The sequence below is a fragment of the Homarus americanus genome, unplaced genomic scaffold, assembly GCF_018991925.1.
Source record: "Homarus americanus isolate GMGI-L3 unplaced genomic scaffold, GMGI_Hamer_2.0 scaffold31037, whole genome shotgun sequence".
Taxonomy (NCBI): domain Eukaryota; kingdom Metazoa; phylum Arthropoda; class Malacostraca; order Decapoda; family Nephropidae; genus Homarus; species Homarus americanus.
This window is the reverse complement of record NW_024722227.1, coordinates 22,318,941-22,330,791: the sequence shown is the minus strand read 5'-3', so window position 1 is coordinate 22,330,791 and position 11,851 is coordinate 22,318,941. Positions and strand designations below refer to the sequence as shown.

At 41.9% G+C, this 11,851-nt stretch overlaps 1 protein-coding gene across 1 annotated transcript; it reads right to left on the bottom strand.

The window, feature by feature from the left end:
- Nucleotides 1-4,443: 4,443 nt before the first annotated feature.
- LOC121862554 (keratin, type I cytoskeletal 9-like) lies at nucleotides 4,444-5,965 on the bottom strand. Its single transcript, XM_042360860.1, has 2 exons — nucleotides 5,940-5,965; nucleotides 4,444-5,388 (listed from the first exon to the last, which is right to left on the bottom strand). Exons 1-2 carry the CDS (start codon nucleotides 5,940-5,942, stop codon nucleotides 4,747-4,749), a joined length of 645 nt encoding a protein of 214 aa, XP_042216794.1. The 5' UTR covers nucleotides 5,943-5,965; the 3' UTR covers nucleotides 4,444-4,746.
- Between the last annotated feature and the right edge of the window lie 5,886 nt (nucleotides 5,966-11,851).

The window sequence follows — 11,851 nt, the reverse complement described above, 5'->3', positions numbered from 1 at the left end:
GGTGCGGTCGAAAACACAATTATAATCCCAGATGAAAAAACAAACAAATTATATAACCTCTTATGGTCGCTCCATGGAATATCAGGATCCTTCTGGATACTGGCACGTCCTGAAGGAAGATCCGCCCTTGTGGCAAAAGAGCTGGCTTGGTATAACATCGACCTAGCAGCTCACAGACGAGGGTCGACTCACAGAACGGGGGTCTGTCTATACCTTCTTCTGGAAGGGTGAGCTTGCTACGGAATGAAACCGCTTGACAGAGTGCTAACCTCTGTCCTCAGAGAAGATAAGGTTGTGCTACTTGGTGACTTCAGTGCCAGAGTTGGCAGAGATGCTGCCATTTGGCTGGGAACCATAGGGAGAAATAGACCAGGCAAGCGTAATCCCAACTGCCTACTCCTCCTCAGCAAGTGTGCTGCACACAACCTCACAATCATCAATTCTTTGAATAAGCAGGCCGACAAGTTCAAGGGTTCGTGGCAACACCCACGATCAAAACTCTGGCATCTCATTGACTACATCATTGTCAGAGAAAGAGATCGCCGAGATGTCCTCAACACCCGTGCCATGCGTGGCTCAGATCACTGTGACACTGATCATCGGCTCATGAGAGCCGATCCCTCACTTCACGTCGCCCCAAAACGGCGAAGGCAACAAGCTTCCAAAGAGGTTTTAACACTAAGCGTTTTGAGGATCCAGTGGTAGCACATGCTTTCAAGGAGCACCCCGAACGTGGGCTGATAAACAACCCAAATCCCAGTTCCGAATGGGATATTCTAGATACTGCCATGACAAAAACCTGCAGAGACCCTCGGCCAGATCGAAAGAATACACCAGGACTGGTTTGAAGAAAATGACCCGGAAATCAATGTACTCGTCGATGATAAACGTGCTGCTTTAAGTGACCTGCAGAACAACCCTCAGTTATAGACCAAAGCTGATACTTTCCTCAAGAAGAAATCGGCGGCCCAACACGAACTTCGCAACTTAAAGAACGACTGGTTTAAAAATAAGCATGTGAAACGCAAAAACTTGCAGATCAACACAAGCTGCTCGAATTTTTCAATTCCACTGAAACATTTTATGGGCAATCACTCATGGCACAGCCCCCCTCAGCTCATCCGACGGTAACTCCTGAATTAAAGACGAAGAAGGCATCCGTCAGCACTAGAAGGGCACTACCATTCGCTGCTCAACCGAAACACCGATGTGGTTGTCTTGACTTCCCAGCAGATATCTCAGCATCCAGAGCTGACCCATTTCAGCTATCCTCCATCCCTGGATGAGGTAGGTACTGCTATCAAACAGATGAAAAATAACAAAACTTCAGGGCTTGATGGAATCCCAGTTGAGGTGTATAAAGCAGGAGGACCTCTGCTTACTAGTAGTCTCTCTCTCCTGGAGAGTGTATAGGAAAAGAAAGAAATCCCCCAAGCTCTGAAAGACACTTCCAATGTCAATATTTATAAGAACAAGGGAGACCGGTCAGACTGTGGCAAATACCGCGGGATCTCGCTGCTGTCCAATTTGGCAAGATTATCACCCGAGTCCTCCTAAACAGACTTCTTCCTGAGATGGAGAAGCTCCTCCCAGAATCTCAATCTGGCTTTAATCCATCGCTTGGCACCACTGACTTGATCCTTGTGACCTGTACATGGCCTTCATCGACCTAACCAAGGTTTTCGCCTCGGTCAACAGGATAGCCCTCTTGCGGACCCTCAGCTGTCTTGGCTGCCCACCAAAATTCATCGCCATAGTGTGGGGTAAAACAAGGAGGTGTACTGGCGCTAACACTCTTTTCTTATATTTTCTTGGCCGCCTTTTTTCTCGTGTCAGTGCCAATTTAGACGGAGGGGGGGGGGGGTGGACATCGAGTACCGGATGAAGGGTCTTTTCAACATAAGACGACTCCAGGCAGGAACAAAGGTGTCCGAGGCTTCCATTACTGAGCTTCAGTATGTAGACGACCTCACCCTTGTCGCTCACACTGAACGCTATCTGCAGGAGATAATGAACACCTACGCAGATGCGTATGCACACTTCGGCCTTCAGGTGAATGTACGTAAGACTCAGAGTATCTTTCAGCCTGCCCCTGTTTCATCCACAAGTCCACCACCCATCTAACTTAACGATACTACCCCCTCTAATGTTACCCACTTTCAGTATCCCGTCTTCCACCTGTGCACCACCGCGGGCATCGATAAAGAGATTTAACATCGGATCAGATATGCATCTCAAGCCTTTGGCAGACTCCATACCCATGTCTTCAGCTGCAGGGAGCTGAAATTATCTACAAAGTTGCACGTATATCGAGCAGTGGTCCTCCCCACCCTGTTCTATGGCAGCGAGACATGGGTCACACACAGGAGGCACCTTAAGGTACTTGAAAACTATCACCAAAGTAGTCTACGTTGCATTCTCCGAGCTCGCTGGGATGACAAGAGAACAAATGCCAGTATTCTCGCTGACACCAACTCCAGGAGCATCGAGGCTACTATTATTCATAAACAATTACGTTGGACTGGCCATATTACCCGCATGGACGACAGTAGACTGCCAAAGCAGCTACTTTACAGTCACCTAACGAATAGTAAACGTAACGCTTGTGGGCAACTGAAAAGGTATGATGATAGTCTTAAGACAAACCTGAAAACGTGCCAAATCGACCCTCTCACCTGGGAGACGATTACTCTGCACCGTCACGCTTGGAGGACACTACACAAGAAGGTGTCAATACTTTCGAATTATCCCGAATGCAAACCGAGACAGATAAGCGCCAACGCCGGAAAGACGCTGCCGCCGCCCCAGCCGCATTAGCTGTAGCTATCCACATGTGCAACATCTGTGAACGACCCTGCCGGTCTCGTATCAGCCACTTTATTCACCTTAAAGCTCACCAACGATAGTGACAGCAAAGTAGTAGTAGCAGTGTGTGTGTGTGTGTGTGTGTGTGTGTGTGTGTGTGTGGAGTGCAAACAAAAAATAGAAAGTGTAAAGGACTTCAATCAACTCTTCGTCCAGAGTTCTTCGTCAATATATTTTCTTCTAAACAACATTAACATTGCAATATGAACTTTTAAGAGATGAGACAGATGTACATAAAGACATTCACAGTTGCTAAATTAGTTTTCACCATACCCCTTAAGGAGTTCAAAGTGATGTCATTGTGTGTGCAAAATTAAAAAAATCTTTAGGGAATAAAAATTTATGGTGTCATGTCCATTGAGAACTTTTACAGTGACCCCAAAACAGTGTGAAAAAAATATTCCTAGCATAGGTGACAATTTCTTTCCAGAAACACAGTATTTACACACACACACACACACACACACACACACTATGAACCTTTGGAGTGATTGAAAGACCAATAAAACACCCTTGTTAATACGATTTATTAAGTATTTTGTGAGGCAGCGTTAAGTATTAAGTATCAACCAAAATGACAAACAGTATCATAATTGCATTACTATTGAGAGAAATATGAATAAAATTTTATTAATCATTATAATAATTATATAATTGTATAGTCAACTACTAAAATCCGTTCGACTCTCCCCTTGAACCACGAACCCTGAGATTCAGAACTCATGAATCCGAAACATTTCTGTACAGAATAATTTATCAATTTCGGGTTCACGTGTCTGAATCTCGAGGATCGTGTTTCAAGGGAGAGGCGAACAGACCGTAGTAGTTGACTATACAATTACTGATAATGAGCAAAAGGTAAAGCTATCAACATATACTCGAAGATAATCATGATATTTCTGTATTTTAAAGTGATTATTTTCTATTTAACATGATAAAGAAAGTCAATATATGTGCATGATATATATATATATATATATTTTTTTTTTATTTCTTAATAAAATAAAGATACATAGCGAGTGCAAAAACATACAACATAAAATTGGAGATACACAGATCTACCTAACAGACATGGCTCGTTTATCTATAAGTTTTATTTTTTTTACGGGGATTAGCCCACCCGGACACAGGTCACTGACTCACATCGGGGCCTGGGGGGCGAAAATGTAATAATAATAATAATAATAATAATAATAATAATAATAATAATAATAATAATAATAATAATAATAATAATAATAATAAATAATTGTCATAATAATTCATAATAAATAAAATTTATGATAAAACAAACAAAAATAAAATAATAAAATAATGATAATAATACAGTAACTGTAATAATAATAATAATTTTAATAATAAAGAACTATAAATACAAAAATGAAAAAAGATCAAAAGTGAGAAACGATATACAAGTATGTATGTTGTGTTGTCAATGGTAAGAGAAACAATTGAGACCCTGCAATTGTGTGTAAATGAAGCAGAAAGTCAGATCAGCAATCTGGGACTTGGTCACAATTTTCGTGATGCCATATGACAGCAGGGTCTACCATTAGACAACACATTATGCTTCCAATATCTTCCCAGGCAGTAGTACCTCCCTGTTTGGTAGCTGCCTATTACCTACTACCTTAAGTAAATAAAATCAATAAAACCTGACAATAATACAGTTATCGAAGTGATCTGTGAGTTTTCATATCGTCAGTGTGTTCTGTTAGATGCTATTGTTATAGAGGTTGTGCAGGATGAAGGTGTACTATGGGTACCTCTAGAAGCACATACTGTAACCTGGAATATGTAACTTATTTTTGTTTATGTCTAGGATACACCAAGTTCGGCTTCCAGCGTCACTGTTGTCCTCTTGCGAGTACATCACTAACATTATTTTCCATATCCTGAGCTGCCGCCTCCAAAACCGCCGCTGCCGCCACCAAAGGATCCGCTGTTATAACTACTGCTGCCTCCAAAAGAGCCACCATCGAAGTCACTGCCAATGGAGCCGCCATCATAGCCGCCCCCGCCGATAGAGCCGCCTCCGAAGCCGCCTCCAATGAACCCGCTATCATAGCCGCCCCCGCCAATGGAGGCACCACCGAAGCCGCCGTCAAAGGAGGAACTGCCTCCGTAACCGCCACCTGAGCTACCTCCATAGCCGCCGAGGGAACCACCACTGAAACCGCCAATGGAGGAGCCGCTGTTGTAACCGCCATCAGATGAACCTCCATACCCACGCTGGGGAGCCCCGAGATTAAAGCTGACGTGGGATGTGGCTCCACTGTAACCTCCAGACGACCCGTAACCTCCTCCACTACCTCCACCGAAACCTCCACCACCGAAGGACCCGAAGCTACTTCCTCCACCGAAGACTCCACCTCCACCGAAGCCTCCACCTCCACCAATGAAGCCACCTCCACCTGATGAGTCGTAACCTCCACTCCCGATAGAAGAGGTGGAGAAGGAGCTGACCTCGGCGTAGGTGGAGGCCGCTAGGAGGGTCAACCCCATACAAAATATCACAAGTTTCTGTAATGGAGAAAATCGACCAATATTATGAATTTCGTAAACTAAGACAGAGAAAAAATGATTGAAGCTATAAATGGTTTAAGAACAACTGATTTTTAATTACTGTAGTTTAAAAATTTCTGTACCCTGTTATTCCTGCCGGCCATTTTAAATTAATATCCATAAATGTCGAAATAATTAGAGAAGTTTGGTCAGAGCATGTAATTATATCTAAGGCATAAAGAACAAAAATATTTCCCCTCAACAGAGTAATAAGACACTTTAATATAAGTTTAAATAAACATACACATAACCACAGTACAATTCACCATAAAAGTACGTAATAAACAAAGATTTTCTACGGAAGGCTGTTTACCTTGATTCAGTTTCCACATAATCACTGAAAGACTTCTATAACGATATTACATGACAAATTCTATACTGATATCACAAGTATATAGGACAATGTTTGATGACATTCAACGTGTCTGTAAATATTTAATAATAAGTTTACTAAGAGATCCCAAGATTTCAGTATTTTAGTAACTGGATAGATAGGATGTGGATCTTACCATGATGTTGATCGTGGTGAGCCCCGGTGTGACTTGACGAAGGGAGAGGCTGTGAAGGGTTTATATACCATCGTGTCTGCGCCCAGTACCCAATGGTTGGTCAACGGCGATGCCAATTATCATATTGTTAATTACTATTATTTTTCTTTTTGTTATCATATTATATAATTATCCTAAACGACCTAAAACTGTATTAAATAATTATTTTAAAGATGTAATCCAAACTCCATGATTTAAAGGTAAAATATGATATTTAATAATCGTTTTTAATAACTTAAGCAGCAACTATGACATACAGGATAGTAAACAGGGCAGTGATTATGTGTCTGGTATACAAACAAGAGAGGATGACTCACACTACACAATATCTAACGAGACTTATATGCAAAATCATTGTTTCACCTCACCTTGGGTTTCTGTTCTTGATTGTTCCAGAGGTACTTAGAGCTACTGTACCGTATAATGATAACAATCACAGGTAACTTAAGCATCAAGCGAGGTCATTATATTATGTGTGAAATAAATCTACTTCGCAAAGTTGTCTGTTTTGGAAAATAAAAAGATTTAATGAAAGTTGCTTAACAACCTTGGCAGTTCAATGACCTAAAACTGAGATCTAGTGAACGTTGCTTAAAATCCCAAACACCTGAAGCACCACATCTTTATCATAAAAATTAGCATCCCTGACATATATCATCTGGTGATTAAAGACCCTAAATATAACCAAACCTAAATTAACCTAATATACATAACCTAACTAAACATACATAACCTAACCTAACCAAACAAACATAACCTAATCTAACCAAACATACATAACCTAATATAACCTAACCAAACATACCTAACAAACCTATTTTAACCTAACTAAACATACATAACCTAAACGAATCTAACCAAACATACCTAACCAAACCTAACATAACCTAAATAACCTAACCTAGCCAAACAAACATAACCAAAGCTAACCTAACCAAATATACCTAACCTAACCTAACCTAACCTAACCTAAAATACCTAACCTAAGTTAACCTAACATAAACTAACCAAACCTATTCTAACCTAACCCCAGATAACGTTAGACCAGGAGTTCGCAAAAGTTTTCCGATAAATTCCCCACTGCCCTTCCCTCAACTCATGTAAATTGCATGTGCACAAGTATATATATATATATATATATATATATATATATATATATATATATATATATATATATATATATATATATATATATATATATATATATATATGCATATACCTATCACGCGCACCTACAGTGATTTACTTGCATATATATATATATATATATATATATATATATGTATATATATATATTTATATATATGTATATATGTATATATGTATATATATATATTATATATATATATTATATATATATATATATATATATATATATATATATATATATATATATATATATATATATATATATATATATATATATATATATATATATATATATATATATATATATATATATGTAATATTCAGAAATTTCAGAGTAATGTCGAATGCCCCGCCATTGGCGATACTGATCGTTCAAGGTCGTCGGAGGGAAGAGAGCGTTCCCTGCACATAGCGAGAGTTTGTGGAACTAGGCTTATATGATATTAAATGTAATTTGCCGAATTAATAATGATGTGATTCATGAAGTTAAGTGACTATTATTGAATTTGAAATTATTATAGATCGTTTATCAGTCTGAATAATGTTACGGGTGTCCCAAGGAATTATTAGTTAGGCGGAAAATATGTCACGTAGGCCTAAGCTAACGCCTTGAGAGGAGACGCGACGCTGGCTGGCCCTCAGTCACAGGGAGCATTCAGACATACGAGACGTCCCTGCGCGTCCGTCACAGAAATAGTCACGTGGCCTAGTCACCTGTGCTGCGCTATTGCAGTATAACAAGTAAGTCTCATTCAATCTCAGACAGGGTTTAGATAGGGCAGTGATAAAGTAAACTAGAGCTAACAGTGAGTTCATTTCAGGGTATCCGTCAGAACCCACTTGACCGGAGTTGACAGGAGTTGACCGGAGTTTGACTGCGAGAGATTGACTGCCGTTTGAGACTGCCGTTGATGATTGAGGGTGGCGATTGTCGCCATTGGACCGATCAGTGTAGGCCTGTCACTGTTTAGCGGGGTATCAAAGGATCGCTTGAGGGAATCTAGCCGTCTGGATGCCCAGCTGATGACGGGACGATCGTTGGGTCAGCAGCTCTCCTCTACCTCGGCTCACAACACCACATGTCTCGAGCAGCTTAGTGAAACCCTCTTGCTAACGGGAAGCTAAAGCTTCTCTCAACTGTACAAGGTCTGATTGGCTCACTCCCTTCCGCTTTATGGACGCACTGGGAGTACACTGAGGCTATCTGAGTAAATTAATGGTCACACACTGAGACCATGAGTCTAGGACTCTAGGAGATACCTAGTAGGAACATTTTATCTCCCTTATTACGGGTGTATGTTGAGTTGGGTGGAGCATGGTTCACGAGTATTGGTGGACCCAGTAACATATTAATAATAGTGAATACATTTGGGGGTAATTAATACCATTTCTCAGTTACTGATATTATCTTGACGTGTGTAGTTTAATATTTCTTAAATCATTTTGATAGTATTGTTTTTTGATTGTTTGTGTCATTAAGTGGAACCAGAGTGATACTGTGACTTGATTCTTTTAATGCATCTAATTTTTCTTCATAATTCTGATCTCAGGTATAACCTTTGTTCCCCACAGTAGTGGTTAAGTTAGGTTACGAAGTGTGCATCTGTTGGGGTGATATAATTTTGTTGAGTGCCCTTAAGGCCCATTCATTGTAGGGTATTTTTTTTCTTATTTTTTATTACCATTTCCTCAGTGACTGATATTATTTTGTTGAAAGCCCTTAAGGCCTATTCATTGTAGAGTATTTAATTTCTTATTTTTTATTACCATTTCCTCAGTGACTGATATTATTTTGTTGAAAGCCCTTAAGGCCTATTCATTGTAGAGTATTTAATTTCTTATTTTTTATTACCATTTCCTCAGTGACTGATATTATTTTGTTGAAAGCCCTTAAGGCCTATTCATGGTAGAGTATTTAATTTCTTATTTTTTAATACCATTTCCTAAGTGACTGATATTATTTTGTGAAAGCCCTTAAGGCCTGTTTCATGTGTGCAAGCAACATTTCTTAATACTTCAAATTTATTGTTGCCTGAGTTTCTAATAATTTCTATATCATGTATAACTTTTATTCCCCAGAATAGTGTTTTAAGTTCAAGTTAAGAGGTTCGCATAGTGGTGTACCATTATTTGATTGTGTTTGTAGTGTTGGAGGGAATATAAGTGTCTAAATTTTACAGTGTGTCTCATTCATCCCAGTCACAGACGCTATCCTTCCACGGGTCACGGACAATTCATTTTGTTTAGTAGATTTAAGTGTTCTTATGATGGTTCGGGATTTTTCTCAAAGGGGCGCTTCCACTGCCATTACCATCTTATAATCTTTAATAAACCCCAAGTCCAGTAAATTCTGACCGGTTACAAATGGTAGCAGAGCGTAGTTATTTTTATTTCGTGACTGATAGTTCTGTGGTTGGGATAAGGAGCGTAATCATGGAGTGGATGGAAACGGTAGAGAGTGTGACCCCAACTCTACTCATGCTCGCTGTGGGAATGGGTTTGTTGTGGTTGACGGTGCGGGGTTACTCGGAGAAAAGGAGAGACAGCCCGGGTTTGGTACAGTTGAGAGAAGAGTTCGTGGAACGTATTGGGAAGCTAGAGGGGAAAATCCGGGGAGAGTACCAGGAACGATTGGAACAGTTAGAAGGGAAGATCAATGGGGAATGTCAGGCATGGGCGAACCAAATCAGGGGGGAGTATGGAGTATATGTACAACAGTTAAGGGGGGGAGTACCACACACAATTGCAACAGTTAGAGAAGGAACATCAACAACACCTAGTTCTGTTGGGGGATGCACTAGATAGGGTAAAGACGCAGTATCAAATACAGCACGATGAGACAATGTGGGAGATGAGGAGACACAATAGTAGAGAGGGAACTAGTCTCGGGGCCGGGTTGACCATGTCTAAGTTCGACGGTAGGCCAGGAATAGAGGTAGGAAAGTGGTTAAGAGAGGTTGACCGAACCCTCAAGCTGCTAGACGGAGACGAAGTCAGTCGAATCCAATTCATAATAAGGCATCTTCCGGGGCCTGCGGCAGATCGCGTATACAATGCACGCAGAGACTGGGAAACCGTAGACGAATTAACTTGTTATTTGAAGCAGCAATACGGCGGGCAGACGGCCACGTAAGATGGCATTCAGAAGGTGATGAATCGGAAACAAAGGTACAACGAAACGCTTCTTGAATATTATGATGCTATGCTCGATTTAAACGATGAGTTGAACCACCATGGTCATAAATATGATAAGGCCCTGTTGGGAGATGCAATCACTCGGGGGCTCAAGGAGGAACAAAGCCGTATGTGGTTATTGGAGGAGATCCAGAAGTATCCTCACCGTAGTCTAGACGAGTGGATCATGGGGCTGAGAGAGGCGGAACAAAAACGAGAGGCTTTGAGGGAGGTACCGCTGACTAAAGGAAGAGAGAACGAGCCGCAGGCTGGAGGCTCGATTCTCCCGATGTGCTATGCGTGTGGACAAGAGGGCCACCTCAGTTTCAATTGCACGAACAGGTCCGGACCAGGAGAGAGTTTCCCAAGGGGATACGTGGCCAATGGCCAGTATCGAGTTGGAAATAACAATCGGAACTGGCGGTCGGGAAATGGTCAAGGCCAGGCAGTCCCCGCCAACCGTTCCTGGCCTCACCAATAGATTCCACCGGCGATGTTATGAATCAAGAGAGAGCGGACCCATGGTCAAGCGTGGTTCGCATGACAAATTTAATCACAACAGAAGGTACCTTAAGGCTGAAAGCAGAGTGTCCTAAGGTTTCGGTGCTGGTAGCAGGTCGTGAAATGTGGGGTTTAGCAGATACTGGGGCAGAAGTGTCGTTAATTGATGAACTTTTCTACCGTCTAGAGTTGGAGCCTGCAGGCGTGGTGTTGCAGCCCACTCGAATAAGGGTAAACGGGGCGTCAGGGTTTCCAGTGCCGTGTGTGGGGTGTATTCGGGTCACTATGGTCGTATCTGGGGTGGAAGTCACTGATGTGGGGATGTTGGTTTTCCAGGGATTGAGACCCAGGGTAAGGGGCAGTCGCATGTCGGGTTGTTGGGGATGAATGTGCTGGGGGAGGTTGCGGAGATCTGGCCGCACATGTATCACTTGTGCAGGGAAGCCAGGAGCACTGCTCAGTGGGAAAATTGCTTGCATGAGGTGAGGCAGTTATGTGCAATAGAGGCCATCAGCCTGGGGTATTGTATGACAGAGAGGAAGAAAAGCCCAACCATTCCTGCCCGGAGTACTCGGTTGCTGTCAGTATGTGTTCCCTCATTAAGCCAGGTACCTAACAAAGAAGTAGTGATTGAACCTCTAACAATGGCGGATGAAGGTTGGATGCCTGAGGGTGTGATAGTGTTGCCGACAGCTGTAAGAGTGGTGAGAGGCATGACCCAGGTGTTGGTGGCAAATCTGTCTGATAGTCGTAAGAACTTGAGGGGCAATTGGCGGATTGGGAAAGTGGCTTCTGGGACGGAAGTCGAGGCAGACATCAGTGAAGAGGTGTATGTGAGGACAGTTCAACCGGATGCCCGTACGGAGGTCAAAGTGCACACGGAGGAAATGAATGAGGAACAAGAGCGTGCAGTTAGGTGTTTAATAGAAGAGTTTAGTGATATTTTTGAAGGAGAGGGCCAGCCCATAGGAAAGGCTATTGGGGTTCAGCATGAGATCCCAGTGACCACAGACAGGCCAGTTAGGGTGCCATATCGGAGGATCCCTCCA